This window comes from Typopeltis vanoorti, chromosome 14 (genome assembly GCF_054136105.1).
Source record: "Typopeltis vanoorti isolate ZY-2024b chromosome 14, IOZ_Tvanoo_1.0, whole genome shotgun sequence".
Classification (NCBI taxonomy): Eukaryota; Metazoa; Arthropoda; class Arachnida; order Uropygi; family Thelyphonidae; genus Typopeltis; species Typopeltis vanoorti.
This window is the reverse complement of record NC_143562.1, coordinates 67,665,062-67,682,592: the sequence shown is the minus strand read 5'-3', so window position 1 is coordinate 67,682,592 and position 17,531 is coordinate 67,665,062. Positions and strand designations below refer to the sequence as shown.

At 32.3% G+C, this 17,531-nt stretch overlaps 1 protein-coding gene across 3 annotated transcripts in view; it reads right to left on the bottom strand.

The window, feature by feature from the left end:
* LOC150099563 (cytochrome P450 4V2-like) overlaps positions 1-17,531 on the bottom strand; it is a 56,520-nt gene that overhangs the window by 24,370 nt on the left and 14,619 nt on the right. Inside the window, exon 2 of one of the 3 annotated variants that reach the window (XM_090403627.1) lies at positions 12,941-13,109. The exons of the other annotated variants lie outside the window; for them this stretch is intronic. Coding sequence (XP_090259753.1) covers positions 12,941-13,019 — 79 coding nt within the window. The 5' untranslated portion in view covers positions 13,020-13,109. The remainder of the gene's footprint in view (positions 1-12,940; positions 13,110-17,531) is intronic. 3 annotated transcript variants of the gene reach the window in all.

Sequence of the window (17,531 nt, the reverse complement as noted above, 5' to 3'; positions counted from 1 at the left end):
GTACTTTATATACTGTGTTCAGTTTAAAGGAATGGGAAAATAGCAACACAATGAGATTAACGCTAGCTAAATGGCAGGATGCATACAGATCGACAGTAAAAGAAATAAATGACATGTTTAGGGCGGAAGTCAGGGGAAAGTAGGTTGGAAATATGACCGTGTACTCTTATATTTACTCACTATACAGTTAAAGGGTTTTTGTCACTTACAAAATGCATTATTTTACGTTCATGTGACAGTCGAGTGGATACAGATTGGATGGCGCTGAAATCAAGTCGTCTACAGTTACTATCAAAAACTGGATCTTTACAATTATACTGTGTGGGAATGTAATAATGTGAAGTTCTGAGATTATTATCATGTCACTATAAATGTGACCAGGTTAATTAATAAAGAAATGAAATTCTAACCTATAGGTTTATAATGACCAATGTCGAGTTGAATACCTTGGCATTACGTTCAAGTTCAGATTTTTTTTTTAAATAGCATTTTTCTCTCTCTTTATAATTGGTTTATCTCAAAGAAATCGACAAAAGAACATACGTAATTAGCAAAACAAAAATACATTCTTCCACGATAATTTAATACTATATAAAAATACTACGATTCTTTTTTTTTAATTTACCATAACTATAAACCTGTAAAAACTAGAAACAATTCTACTAATTTACATTATTTTTACTTTTAAAATATCAAAATTTGAATTTTATAAATGCAGTTTATAACACCTGCAATTTATAATTGTGACCATTATTAAATAAATGTTGAATTTCTTAAAAATATTAAAAGTTTATAATGTTCATTAATTAACTATTTAGAAGAATTCAATGACCGTAAATATAATTTATATTTTATTCACTTAATTGTTTTCATTTTACACCTAAGTTTACACACTTATTATTTACTTTTTTACCCATTTTACACTTTATTTTTACACAGCTCACTTTTTATTTTTAACAAAGGACATTATCTTTTACATTCCATGTTTTTCCACTCATAGACTACCCTTCTCTCGTTCAAATCCTAGCGTTCTGATTCACGAAGTGAAATATTTCAAATATATCCATGTTTAGTCATCTAGATCGAGACAGCAAAACAGATTGCGAGTTCCAACCTCAATATTTTGGAGCTAAAAATCAAAGGCATTCTCGTCTAGTTATAAAAAAAAAAAAAAGATACCAAACTCGATAGAAAAATATAAAAAAAAAGCAAAATCTTTTCTCTCCACTTAAACGCTCTTATACTTTTCATAAGTCCAAGAAGAACGAAGAAAAGACTTAGTGCAGTCTTTCAAGGAAAGAAGGGAGAAAAAAAATCTGGGACGCACTATCAGCTTAAGAGCAGTAATCAGTTGCCCGAGAATTCTAGCACGCAATATTGATGCTTGTGGCCAGCATTCCTTAGATTCCAGCATCCGCAGATAGTGAGCGAAAAAATCAATTCCCTTGTTGTAGATCTGGAAGGAGATGATAGAAAGTTGTCGCCAAGATGTTTCGCAACAGTGCCCTGTTTGTAGGATATATAGCATTTTAATGAAAAAGAGAAACGAATCTAGGGGAAGATAGAGGGGGATTAAAAGATGGAGTAAACTGTGACAGTCCTAAACATCGTTGTTTTCCTAGAAATTCATATTCGTATGAATCAATAAATCGGGTCTATTTTACTGCAACCCATAACAAAATCATTCTATTTCTTTCACGATAACTACAGAGATTATTATTCTTGGATATAATTGTTTTGCTCCACCATTGTTGAGATCGCGCTGTATTGTTGACTCAACAATCAACTCAACATATTAAAAATATAGTATTCCAGAAATAGCATTCTATTAACAGTACATTTCACTAGAAATTTCTTCAAATAACAGTACACAAGACCGCAGTATTAGTAGCCATTTTACATTAGGACCCAAACGTTCAGATTTCAAGGCAATTAGTAATCTGTTTACTAAAACAGAGTCGTGTAATAGTCCTGAGAACATTACCACCTGACAAATGCAGTAGATATTCATCATTTATCATCCACGCCTAAGCACTTGCTTCCTCATTGGTATACGGACGTCGTATCGGGTGTTTCAGATGAATAGCGACGAGAATTAAACACTGTCTGTTAGCAACATTTAAGCCATTACAGCTAGTAAGCGAAAGAAGCCGATCTATTAATCAAAGCATTGAGAATCGACATATTAATGTAATTACAAGTTTATAAAGTTGCAGGAAAATGTATTTTGGAGGCGAGTATTAAAAACTAGTTTAATTATGCAGTTATATTTGCATATTTGTGTTTTAAAGTATTAAAATTCTGATACTAATACTGTTTTTTTTTTTTTTTTTTTTTTTTTTTTTTTAGCGTAATATACCGATGAAATTCTAAATGACCGCTAGAGGGCTACCTCATTCACGTAGCAATAAGCATAGGTTGTTATACAGAAGAGAACCATTACCAGTAGTACAAGGAAATGCCCTTGACCATTGTAGGTTGGTTTAGTCAACCATTAAATTGTTCAAAACAGTTCTCAGTCGAGTATGCATGGAATCAACAACAATAAAGAGACTGCGTGAATTTAGGCCAAAAATAAAACACTCAAAAACTTAGGATACGATTAGGAAATTCAGGAAAAGAAAATATAAATAAATGACGCTATAGACAGTTTCTTATATGTTGATACGGCAGAGTCTAATTCTTTCTAGGCTTTTCTTAATATTGGATTGTCTTTTTCGGTATCATTGTTCGATTTTTCTGGTATTCCAATCCGTCTTCTTTCTCCGGAGATTTGAACAGATTTCCCAGGATTCATTAAGAGCCAACCAGTAGTAAGTTGAGAAATAGGATTGCTATGCATAGCTTCTGAACATATTTCTATGAAAAGTTTGTTCACTGTTTGGTTTGACATTATTGCAACAGCGAATGAGACGTGGTTCTGAAGGATATTTATTATTCCGGTTGTTAAATATTTTACATCTAACAATGGGGGAGTCAAACTTGTTTGTTATAATTAGTTTTGACATGAAATTTTCTGTATACTGTTTCCTTGTACAAAATCTTTTAGTTTTCAAATTAACCCTGAACAGATCGTCCAATTGTAATATCTTCATCAGCATAGGCTCTTATGAAAGCAATATATAACTGTTCGTTGAAACCGATCCTTCAACAAGTGCTGTATTACGTCTGTTAATATACGTATATTGTGTTCTCGCACCATTTTATCAATCAATAAGTAAAAATCTCAGCTTTTCAGGATAGAAAAAAGCTCTACAACTTCCATATGAGATATGTTAAATCATCTGTTCTTATAAAGATAGAATTCCAACCAAGGTCTTTCTCTCAAAGGAAAATGATCATCATCTTTGTCATTGTACAAAGGGATTGTATGGAATAGTTAATAAACAATGTAGTCGATAACTAACCGCTGAGCAATCAAGGTTCAGCAATTACAATAACTACAGACGTGTTTTAATTTCTGAAATTTTGAAATTCCAAAATTTTAAATTTTTCTTAAAAATTGAAATTTTAATTTTTAAGAAAGCTATAATTTTTTTTAAAAAAAATGTTTGCTTTAGCAAATACACAAGTTTTAGACAAAGGAATTAGCAAAGATGAATTCTTATTTATTGCCATCCGGGACTTCGAAAGCTACTACGCCTGTTCATGCAGAGGTCTTCGAAGTATGAATTTTAATCATCAGTAAATATATTACAGCATAAATCGAAAGTAGAATAAAAAGTAACTAAATAAATAAAACCCTGTAACATGAGAAAAATCCTATAACTATTTCAATTTTTACGACATAATAAAAAATTTTTAAAATGACAATCAGCCTTACCAGAAAATTATTTTGAAGCTTTCCTTTTAATGTTGATTTATTTTCTTACAACAGTTAATGATAGTCTTTATATTTCACCCTCAGTTACAAGTAATTTACTTTTTTTTACAGATTACAAAGAATGTCGTTCTACGTATTACCTACGAATTTAATGGGGTAGGCATATCGGGATTTTGCTTAATGTATTCTCATTTTCTATTTCTCTTCTGAACGCTCTAAGAGTAAACACAAAACCATTTGAAGCGGACCCATTTAATAGGCTCTTAAATAGAGTGTTTGCTTAATAGGAACTTTGTTTTTAAGCACAGGTAATTTCGTTTGTTTTAGCAAAGAGCGTTGGAGTCTACAACGTATTACAAATATTTGTGTACAATATTTCTGACTAGAAACTAAATAGTGATGAGTATTTTTCTAAAGATAACATTCGAAATGTTGTTATGAAAAAATTCTAGAAAATTTATATAAGAAGTCATTAGAGATAGAAAGAATAACTGTCCTAATATTTAACAATTAAGATATTAATAATTAATGCTTAATTTGAATTGTCACATGTTTACTTCGTAATTTATAAACCTATGGTTTGTTAACTGCAAAAGACTGTTAACAATGGAAGTCAAGAATACTTTTCAAAGGACTATTGTTGTCAACAAAATTCAACTCAGAAACGTTTAAATATGAATGAATTTATAGTCTGATACTGAACAGATAAGCCATTTATAACAAACTAATTTCATTTTCAACGAAGTGAAGCTCTGAGAACAAATTAATTACTTTTCAAATATGTACTTTACATTTTTATGGCTATAAAATAACTAGAGGTGTTTTTGATGAAAAATAGTTTCGTTATCAGCAACCAAATCAGCATTTGGTGAAAAATACAAGTATAAATCCTTTAACCAACTTTATCAGTAAAATAAAAATGAAATTTCCATTATAGCTGACAGAACTAATCCAGATGAACTAATGCGTTTAGAATGTCTTCTTGTAAAGAATAAATAGTTTGAAGAAATACACCCATTAACCCGATGTTTTCGTAATTAAATTTCCGTGTTTTAATTTACGTAGTGATACACTTTCCTTGTTAACTTTCACCTTGAAAATAACCTTCAAAAATCGATACCAAAATTATTACTTTTCGTTTTAAAGTGTTTTAAGACAAAACTCTCAAAACACGCTTCAAGTCATATTTGAATGGTGTCGTTGAATTTTCACATTATACGGATGGATTTATAGCGCGTGAAATGATCTGTGTCATTACAACTTTTATGGTGATAGGAACAAAATACGTAAAAAAAATCCTCAAAATCAGTGAGATAAACACGATAGTTTAGTGTGTCTAGGAGTTGGGGAAGTGGAGTGCATTTTTACAGGTCATATGCCTGCGGCTCAGAGACAGTTATGGTCGCGTTATGACTTGGCTTAGGTATTTTATGGTTGCAGTGAACATCACAAATATATTAGGTTTACAAATGTGCTTTGGGGTTTTCTGCGATTATCTTTTCACACTCTGTAGTAGAGATCCATTGAAGGATGAAGTCCATCACAGTTTTTTTTTTCTTTGCTTGTAAAGAAGAACCGAATACGGCTTTTGAGGAAGTAAATGATCTGTGTGGTGTAATTCATCGTAGTGTTTTGATCTCATTTATTCTTGAATGTGCTCAGAATATACAGTCAAATCTGTTACGGATTTCAAAGAGCTTCAATTTATTGCAGCAAAGACACGTAAGTAGTGTAAATGAGGGAAAATGGGTATTTTCCTCTTAACGTTTGATCGTAAAATTTCCTGTTCGAATGTAAACATAAAAATACTGAAACTGAGTCAATAAAAACCAAACGAAAATCACGATTGTTAATTTCTTGCAAGAGAAACAAGCGACATAATAAAAAATCGTTATTATTAACCTTAACAACAATAACTTATAATAATAAATAGCATTAGTTCAGTTGTTAACAATGATATATCCTCAAACCATAAAAAGAGAAAATGTTCAATTGTTAACATTGACGTAATCCTTAAACAATAAAAAGACGAAAAGTTCAGTTGTTAACAATGACATTTCCTCAAACAATAAAAAGTGAAAAAAGTTCAATTGTTAACAATGACATTTCCTCAAATAATAAAAAGACGAAAAGTTCAATTGTTAACAGTGACATTTCCTTAAACAGTGAAAAGAGGAAAAGTTCAATTGCTAACAATGGCATTTAATAAAAAGAGGAAAAGTTCAATTGTTAACAGTGACATATCCTCAAACCATAAAAAGAGAAAACGTTCAATTGTTAACATTGACGTAATCCTTAAACAATAAAAAGACGAAAAGTTCAATTGTTAACAATGACATTTCCTCAAACAATAAAAAGTGAAAAAAGTTCAACTGTTAACAATGACATTTCCTCAAATAATAAAAAGACGAAAAGTTCAATTGTTAACAATGGCATTTAATAAAAAGAGGAAAAAGTTAAATTGTTAAGAATGACATTTCCTCAAACAATAAAAAGAGGAAAAAGTACAGTTGTTAACAATGGCATATCCTCAAACAATAAAAAGAGGAAAAAGTTAAATTGTTAACAATGACATTTCCTCAAACAATAAAAATTGCATTTAGTGAAAAACACATTTTTATTAAATAACTTTTGATGCCATTTTTATTTCACTAGTACGAAATTGATCTACGCCTTTATTTCATTAATTTCAGCATTTTCATTCATAATTCAATTTTGTATTTGTAATTAATTATCGATCCCATTATCTGATGGTAGCAATGTATGGTTTAGTCACGTGCGTGAAGGAAGATAAAATATTATTTTGCTAGTGGCCATTTACCAAAGCAAAGGAATTTTCTGTGTCGATTTTAATTATAAAAATATATAAATATCAACTTGATGCTGTATTTGATAGGCTGAAGATTGTTCGCTTCATTTATCTGCAAGGCGAATGGGTTTATCGACTAAGGCGAAACAATGCTCTTAGGTGGAACGTGTTCGATAGTCCAATAATCTTCAGAATATCAGTGGCCGTTGCTTTGTTAGATAGTACACGGGTACTGTGTTGTAAAGACAATTAATAACGCCAGTCCAACACAAGATTTAATTCTCTGGATTACCTCGAAGAAGTTCGTTTACTTAGTTCTTTCTTATCAAGTAAGGAAAGAATTTTTCTTATCCAAACTATTCTTCTTTTGTTCCAGCCAGTTTTCCGTTTTCCTTTTCTCCGACTCATTAGAAGCATTTTCCTCGTAAATAGATAGGGAGTCCCACCTGTTGGCATTGTTCCTTGAGGCAAATACCTGGTTGAACTGTTGCCTTGGCAACAGAGAGGTGTGCGCTTACTAAAGTCGTGTTGCGTGAAGGCAATGAAAAAAAAATCTAATTTACTATACGACAGTTACTGCCATGTTGGAAATTTGCTAAATGAACAAAGCTAAAAAAAAATTGATTTAAAGGCTGTGAAAAAATTAAATTCTCTTAAGACAATGAATAAATTAAAATTTGAGACGTCTACTTCAGAATTTAATTCATAATACTTTGAATTAATTATTCAAATTGTTGATTTCGAGATTGTTTGATTTCACTTAGATTTGTTTTGGAACTGTTTTCCGAAATGAGTGTAATCCATTCGGGGTCAAAGGTTAACGGAACGATGGATGTCCACGACCATCCCTTTTTAGATGATATCAAAAAGAAATTAATTAATTTAACTTTTCTACCTAATATAGCACGTAAAACAAAGAAAAACAAGAAAGACAATGCAATCAGTTCGATATGTGTATTATAATTGTCCCGTTTAAATGCATTGTTGGCTTTCATGATTGTTATTATTGTGACGTCACTATTGCTAGCTTTCATTATTTATTTGCTTATTTTTGGAGTCATTATTTTTCAACATGACACTTTCAATTATAAAGTTCAGAGTTAACTGAACTTTATAATTCGAATTCTTAAGTAGTTTTGAGTCTGAGTTGTTTTCATCTTTGCTCAGATAAGAAAAAAAATCAAAGACGTTTGAATTATATCTTTCCACATACATTCATTTTTCAATGTCATTTTTTTCTCGTTTCTTTGGGTACTGATAGAGTTTGCTTGTCAAATAAATGAGGATACAGATAAATAAAATTTTGATTATATACTGCTTTCAAATAAATAAATAAGCAAAACGCCGTCTAGTGCATCATTTGAAAAACGGGATACGAATGGGAATACTTCGAACATCAAGAAAATAAGATTTATATTTTGTTAGTTTGTTTTTTTTTACTAGACTTCCAAAGAATCAAACTCTACGTTTGTTGTAGAAGTAATAAGGAATCTTCCTTACATATTACTTGAAAGAAAAAGGAATTTGGGAGGAAGTGATTGGAAATGATGTCGTCTAAAACGATGCAATACCACAACGAAGTCAAATCATTTTCTTAGAATGACGTTCACATTTTTAAAAAAATACATTTTGAAAATCTTAAAAAATATTTAAAAATTTGAAAAAACACAGTTTATTAGGTCTATAAATTGTGTGCGAGCGCGCAGCTGATATGCAGAATAGTCAGTATGTCTCCACTGCTGATCAAGAAATGGAAAAGCAGTTTATATCTCAGTGGTGAGAAGTTCACCACCACTTCTAAACTTTTGGCGTAAGATCTACGTCACAAATATGCGGATCATGCTGTCAGTTGATAGCTGAAGTTTAGTTTTAAGCATTTGCAACAATGGTTTGCAAACAATAACAAGAATTAACAATCAGCGATTGTTCATCCAATTACATTGTTATCAGAGATATACAGATCTGCAACTTTTTTAATGCATACACTCCAATTAATCACCAAACGTTTTCGAATTGTTGACTGCCCGAGTCTTTTCAAAGCACATCTATGGCAACCAAAATCCCTTCATTAAAACATGAAAGTAACACCCGTACAAATTCATTCCAAACAAGGTGATATCTTCAGCCGATGAGACTGATTAAAAGTAAGTAATTAACAGGCTAATGAGAATTCTGTCTAAATATCATTTTCCATTACAGCGATAGCAAATTATATCGTTAGGGATGGTCTTAGATTCATTTCCACAAAATCCTTCTGTGGCATGGCGAATTAGGAAAATGCAGAAAAACATGCGATGATTCAGTTCATCTGCATTGACGTGAGCTAATTATAGACTACAATGATTAACTTATCAGATGAATTTTTTTCATTTTTTTTCTTTATCATGTATCGAAACGAACTCGCTGTCGTTAATAAAAAAAAAAACTTCAATGAGCATCTTTTCATTTCGTTTGTTTCGATTAATCCGTAAACGCATGCGTAAAAGGAATTTGGTCCTGATGACTTTTTTTGTAGAAGGAAAGATGAAAATATTTGTTGAGAAGCGTCAAGGATTTTTGATGGAACAAAAGAGGAACAGGGAAAGATCTGATTAACATGAAGATATTTATTGAACACGATAAGGATGAAAAGAAAAATATCTGTTAAACTTCAAAGGAAAAATATTGGTTGAAGAGTATGAAATTCAAAAGATCTATTGATGATGATTACTAGTGAAAGAACAGCTAGATGAAAATATTTATTGATAAAGATCTTTTACGAAGATGATCTTTGAAGAGAATCTGAAAGGAACATTTGTTGAAAAAGAGATCAATTCTTGAAGAGAAAATGTTTGCTGATGAAGAAGGTAAGATTATCAATACTTTAAGAAAAGATGAAGATGATAAGAAAAGTATTAGTTGATAATAACGATCAGATGATCAATTCTTGAAGTGAAAATGAAGATAAGTAAAATATATGCTCATGAAGAAGTGAAGATGATCAATTTTCGAAGTAAAATTGAAGATTTTTCTTGATGAAAAAAGTAAAATTATCATTTCCTGAAGAGAAGAAGATGACTAGAAAAGAACTGTAGAAGAATATGATCTGTTCTTAAAGGAAAGATGACAAAAATATCTAGTAATGAAGGCAATGAGAAAAAAGTATTGGTTGAGATCATTAGTTGTTCAAAGGAACATGAAGATGATTAGAAAACGATCTATTCTATTGATGAAGATGGTTTCTGATGAAGGGAAGATTAAGAAAAAAATTGATGAAGATGGTCGTTGATGAAGGGAAGATTGGGAAAAAAATTGGAGATGACCTATTGATGAAAAAAACGTGAACAAGAAAATCTTTATCGATTGACAGCAAGGTGTCTACGGAATTGTATTTTGCCGACATATTTCTCGCGATGTTGTCCTTCTTTTAAGGAATACAAATCTCTCAAGAATAATTTAAATTCTCTTCTACCGGTTTCTTAAACTTTAGTGAGACTGGTGTTTATCTGCTTTTATCAGTTTCCTATTGCTACGGAAGGATAATAAATCCCGCCTAAAGCAGTCGGAACAGCGTTATATCGACATAAACGCATCAATGCGCTATACCTGAGCGCATTAATGACCTTTTAGAAAGGCGCCATTGGGAACCAATGTGGCAACCATCCTTCTTTATTCCGAGGGTAAATGGGTGGACTACTGCACAGTGTGCGAAACATTAACGTCTGCGCCGAGCGAAGGGGGGAAACCGTCAGATTAATATTTGATGTTTCCTAGCTACGGATTAGTTTAGCAAGAGGGAGAGACCACCTTTTGCACGTTCTCCGACGCACGCCGTTTGGTCTTCTTATCCATCGACCATCCATTAAAATGATGCTAAGGCATAACCCGTCGCTGCAGTCGTTAAAGGATGTGCGCGTGTCTGTTGACACGTACACTCACAGACGGGAGAGGTTCGATGGGATTCGTTTCCATGCTCGCCAGCGACGTAGAATTTCTGTACACTGAAACTCTTATTTTACTCAAGATTATTCACTTACAAAAGAAAAAAATGTTACCACTAGGTGGCAGGACAGTTTAAGGAATTGAACTTCGGTGTACCCATGCAAATACAGTTCCACCATTCGATGAACAGAAATATCAGTTTAATTCAGGAACGATTCAGTGGTTTTCCTACTAAGATTACTGACATGGCACCAGTTAGACACCTAGTGGAGAAATTTAGAACTATTTTACCTATAGGTGCCCTCATGGCGAAATCAGATACCAGTCAGTTTTTATTTTGGACGTTACTTCCCTACCGAAAAGTTTAATAAATAAATAAAATAAAGCAAGTCTTGTAAAGGCATCCAGGCTCGTTCGGAGCAGACTTTTTAAACATTCGTGTCCGCAGTGGGATTTGAATCCACAACCTGTTGGTTGGAGTGCAGGTATGCTCTCCACTCGGCCATCGAAGCCAGTAAAATGTGAATTTTACTGGCTTGGTTGGCCAAGATTTTTAAAAACTTCAATTTGTGCTCAACATTATAATTCTCTCCCTTGGTTGTTTTTAAGGCTTTAGTTATCTTCTGAAACAGTACAGAAATGCTGTTAAGTCAAGTTAATTTCATATTTCAGAACATCTAATTCAATGATTTAACTTTGCTTGATTTGTCGTGTGTAACAAAAGCCAGTTTGTCTACCTATCATTTCGTTTCTGATAACTTGTTCAATATATGTCGTCCACTACAATCCACAGTATAAATACATTCAAGATGACATTCTATTGCATTTAATTTTAGTTTAATTCTAGTAATCAGATGCAACAAGTGATGTCTTCAAGATTATTCTCGAGGTAAAAAACTCGTAAAATGTCAGTGATGAAGATCTTTTACAAGAACCAAAAGTATGACGTCACAACTTTCTGAAACATATTTCAAACTATCAAACAACGTTTTTTATTTATTTTTTGATAGATGCCGCTGCAATCTGTGCAAAATACACACAAATCCTGAAACAATGCTTCAGACTTGTATAACAACACAACATGCTATCATCTATACAAGTTGTTGAATTGTGGTTATAGAAATATTCGGGTATTATGCTTTTCGCACGCTAACATGTAAATTACTAAGGAAATAGGGATGGCAGGTCACGCACGTTGGTGTGTGTGTGTGTGTGTGTGTGAGATAGAGAGAGAAATCTTTATACTATCTAGGCTTGAAATTTAAAACTGAAGAACAAAGTTGGTTTCGCTCTCAACAGTTTTAACTAAACCCAGTTGAAAATTGAAAGCGGACTCAAATACTAACATGTTCGGATTGGTTTATAATATTAAAGTTTTTAGCAAGTATGCTTAATCTTCATCACATTTGGGGGAGTCCCAAACTCATTGAATTTGTATTTTTGCAGTAATTTTAAAGTCTCGCGGCCTTGATCTCCAAGACGTGTGTTCCTAAACTGAAATAAAATATAAAAAGTCAAAAATTACAAGAATTCCTTTAAAATGACGATAACGAAAGACCCAGTCTTTTATTATCTTGTATAGAATTAGAAGAATACGGAACTTTTTATCATGTGACATTAAGGGAATAAAAAAATCAGTACCTGGCGAGAAATGAATAACGTGACTTCAGTAACGCAGGATGAACAAATGTAAAGAATAAAAAACAATCAAAAGTAAAAACAAAAAGCTGCAATTTACTGAATGCGACTAGTCTGGAACGTGATTAAATCGATGAATAAAGGTGTATACAGTTTCTATCTCATATCGAGTTGTAATGTCAAAATAGAACCTTGTGTTGCAATTCGAGCTAAATTCATGGTTACGTAATATATCCCTGAAATAAATATTGATTCTCTGGAAGTAAATTACCTTTCACTTATTTGGCTGATCACAATACAAACGCATAACTTTTCCCAGTCTACACTCCTAATCATTGATTTCACACAAAGTAATACAAATCGAGTATGATTGGGACAGTTATCACCTACATTAATTGTGATTACCAATAGGGGAATCTCTCAGGTTTCTCATTATAGGGGGGGGGGGTATTAGTAATACTGATCTTTTACCATTTTAATATACTTGAAGTTACAGAAAATTCAATTCACACGTTCATTGGGAGAACAAGATGTTGCGAGTGATTTACTTCTTTATTAACTGACCCGTGTAGAAACCCATAATCCTTTGAAGTAAAGGAACTTGTCAAAGGGCTCGTGGCTTGTCCAAGTTTTTATTTCCTCATATACGATATAGTGAATTCAAAGAAATAAAAGCCCTTCTCCAATGAAAGATTAAATCGCTGGTCTGATGTGCTCACTCTAACGTCCAAGATTTATGGTTTTCTTACCAAGATAAAGGAAAGTTGAAAGGTGACTGCTCTTTCGATATGAAGCAATAGCGTCGTTGTATTTTGTCTTCGGTGGCATTTTTAGACAAAAACCCTTCTTGTTGATGGCAACACTTCGATCAACAAATCATTGATGTATCTTCAGACATTTTCAGTTTTTCACAAAAACCTATTAAAGGAGAGGATACAAGAATAAGTCTTGTTTCATAACTCTTGGAGAAGTTGCGAAGATAGCCAAGCACAAATTCAAGCTACGTACAACTCGTATTTTGAATTTTTTTTGTCACAACTGAAATTTCAAATTATTGTGAAAATGTAACATTTCTCTAAGCGATAAACTGAATAGATTTAATTGCAATTTGGACGCAATGCAATTAATTTATAGAAATTAATTAACTTAACTCGAATACTTGTTCCGAAGAAAAGTTTCCCATTATAGGGGGGAAAGTTTTTCATTATATTTTGAACGATAGAAAACATAAGAAATACATCTTTTACAACTATAATAAGATCCTTAATAAATTTAGTTTAATCCTTTATCCAAGTGTTGGCAAACAAAGATTGCGCCTGAAGTATCTTCAGGACTGAGGCAACTCGTAGTAAAGGTGGACCAAGCTCTCATCACTACTTGTCTTAGTATTTCCCACAATGCAAAGCACATCTCCTTGCGGATATGGATAATGTTATGCATTAAGGGAAGGGCCACTACCCAGACCGGTTTCGACTTTTATTGAGGTCTCGTCAGTGGGAGCTAGACCCAAAGGTGGTGATACCAAGGTTGAAGCAATGGAGAAGTCAAACTTTGTTTGCTTACACATGAATAAAGGATTAAACTAAATTTATTATACTCTAACCAAGTGGAAAAAAACTTCCAACATCTTTCTATAAATAAGATTCTTGTGTATCGGTCAAAAACGATCAGCATAGAAGTCCGGTTAATACAGAATGCGTAATCCTCTTGTGTAAAGCAAATGCAGTGGGGTTGTAAATATAGTTAAATGTCTGTGAATGAGAATGGAGAAATCAATGGAACTTGTGAATGCCACACAAACATGCACTCATTTAATATTCAAGCCTTAATGTAAATACGGCTTCTGGATCTAGTGGGATTTCTGCAGGGAGGTTTTATGTGAAGTTTGTGCAGATGCTCTTAGACTGGAAAGACGTGGATTTGAATCTCTTCTACAATATGCGAACTACTTTTATCAACACTTTTTGATTGAATGTGATTTAGCGGATCTGATAAGAATGTGTAAGGATTTCCCCCTCTCGGTATTTTCATTACGCAAGCAAGCCATCCTGAGAAACAAAAGTACCTATAAAATCATTCAGATTGCAAAGCAGCCAAGTAGAGTCAATAACAGACCACTTATAATTGGAAAAATATCAATCCGTGTCATTGATATGTAGAGTACAAACATTTGCTAGATGCCTGAACAAAAATCCCTCGATGACTGGTGTTTAGAATCGTGTTCCTCGCCAACAATGCGCCGGCTCATTCGACCTGGTGTCGCCAGTAGTTTCGTACCAATCACTGTATCAAAGACATTTCACATTCCCCACACTCTGCAGAAATGACTCCTGTAATTTATGCTGAGTTCCAGAAAATATAATACTGGTACTACAAGAAAGCCATTATTTGAACCGTTTTGATTGTTAAGTCACTTCCGTTTTCAAATTCCAGTAAATCACAATAATAGCAGCTACAACAATAAAAAATAACTTCAGTCAAGTATCTAATTTTGCAGATGAGTATTTTTCTACATCTTCGACTGCAATAAAGAAAACTATTCTCTACTTCTGAATGTATCGAAATAAATCGTACATGACAGATAAAATGCAATAACAAAACGGAGTTTGCATACCCCAATAAAATCTAAACACAAATCATGCTTTTTTGAATATTTTCTCTACACTTCCAGTGGTTGTTTATCAACATATTTTCAGAATTTAAAATCATTCAAATGAAAATAGTTCATCGTTTATTCAAATACCCAAGTGTACGACTTTGTCGTTGCGTGTCTTTTATGTGATACTTTATTTTCCCAATGGTTTACAAATCCATTACGCATAAACCAATATTTCACCCAATAATGCACTTCTCTGATCATCATAAAAGGCTCTATTACCATATACAATAGTTATAATTTGACAATATTCTTAGAGAATAGGAAACCCCCCCATTCAACTTTAATTTATCGGCATTGAATGTGTATAATAACGTAACTTTTCTGCCGTTTTTCAGTTGCGCGATAGTTGCATTCAGTTCTCTTAATCCCTTAGAGATTTCCAGTATTTCCGTATCTATTACTCCACCGAGAAGATTACTTGTAAAGCCTATGTACTACCGGTCCTGTGTTAGCTGTCTAGAAGCGCGCCTTAACAATGATATACCAAATGAATGCGTCACAATTATTAACGCTTCATGGAAAAGCTTTTGTCAAACGGTATTGTTGAGCGAGTCATTTGAATCTGGGCTTATTAACTGTTTAGAAATGGCAAGCTGTGTAGAATAGCATTTATGATGCTTTATGAATACAACGTCTGTCTGTCCGTTTGTCCGTGTTGTATCGATACGAGACTAATCTAAGAATGGAATGTTAATGAAATTGGATACAGAAGATGCTAAAGCTATTATAAAAACGTGTAAGTTATACTGATTTCTTTGAATATCTCATTTCCTCGGCAGTAGTTCTCTTAGATAATACTCGGATGATCTTTAACTTTCAGAAGAAATATTACCGTAAGAACGTGGTTAAAAGGGCTGCCCGCATGTTTATTTAACAAGGAAGGGGTGGGGTCGGGGAAAAGACGCAAATTTCCCCTGCAGGAGAAACAAACAGTAGAAATGATCAAACAAATCTATAAGTAAGTCTTCTTAAACACACTTTGGTTAAATGAAATTCAATTTATTCCAGTTAACCTCATTCACTGGGAATTATACTCTTTTATTCTTTTTCCACTTCGATGGTCTTGTCTCTCTCTTAGAACAATATTAGTGCTAATTCTGCGGGTACCTGCACTCCAAAAAAAACTCTCATTTATTCTTTATAAGCTGGAAAAGAAATGTATTAATCAAATATGTTGAGAGTTCTATATGATGATCAGTTCGTTTAATATTTATGTTAGCAAATAGCTCCTAGCTTGATGGAATTTCCAAGTATTTTTCTGCTTGGAAAAACAATTGGTATGAATGCGCAGATACGAGAGAGAGAGAGAGAGAGAGAGAAGGGTTAATATTAATTTTGCTTTAAAAACCTAAGTGAAGTCAGTATTGGCTTCAAACACCATAACGTCATGAAATATGATCCTTAAAAGAGATTCGCCGTTATAATACAATAAATGATGAAATATAATGGTTTATTCTGTTAATTATTTTGCGAAAAATATTCATAATTGGCCATTCGATTTCCATGTTCAATTCATTTTTGTTTATGATTGTTTAGTTTTTCTTCTATTGATTTTGTTTTTAGTTCTTTTAAAATGTCTTCGTTCCTTTTTTGATCTAATAATGTGTATTTTGCAGTTCTTCTCATAAATCTCATTTCACTTTTTTAATTATTTGTTTATCTTGTTTGTTTATTGCCCAAATTTCACTGCCATATAATAGTGTGGGCACTGCTAAAGTATTGTATATTTTCAAGCGTGATTTTTTTTGCACAATATTGGAAATTAAATGTTCTATTTATCAGGCCTTTAATCTGTAAAATGTTTGAAGTTTTTAATCTTAAGTCTTTCTCCTTCATATGATATTTCACATCCAAGAAACTGAGAGTATTTATCTGTTCTATTATTTTATTATTAGTAACTGTTTAACTTCTAACTGGAGTTTGTCCACAAAATGCCATTCTTTAATTTTTTTTCTATGGAAATTTTCATTCCAAACTGTTCTACTATAATGTTTAAATTATATATTGCTCTTTGTAAATTGTCTTCCTTATCTGATATTATTACTTGATTATCTACAAATAATAACGTATTTATTTCGTTATTCCGGGAAATTTCTATACCTGGATTGTTTAAGTTGTTCCACTGTTTTAATATTTCATTAATGCAAATATTGAAACGTGTTGGAGACAGAGGGCATCCCTGTCTTACTCCTTGGTTTATAGATTGTTTTTCAGACAACGTTTGATTTATTTTCATTTAATTATCTTTATATATATTCAATATTTCATGGTAGTAAAATGTTAGGTATATTTATTCTTTGTAATATATCAAACAGTATATATCTTTTTACTTTGTCAAATGTTCGTAATCTATAAACAAAAGATAAGTTTCCAAATTAAATTCTCTTCTTATTTCTATAAGTAGTTTCAAACAGAAAGCTGCATCCACATTGTGGAGCATTTTCTAAATCCATTTTGACATTTAAATAATATTTTTTCACTGTATATTTTTAGTTTTTCATTAAGTATTCTGCTATATATTTTGTAGCATGTATTCAATAAACTAATACCTCAGTGGTTAGCAGGGTTTTGTTTTATCCCCTTTTTTAATTATAGGTATTACTATGCTTGTATTCCATTCTATTGGTATTTGTCCATTTGTAGATATGTTTAATTTAAAAATTTTAGTAATAATCTTTGTT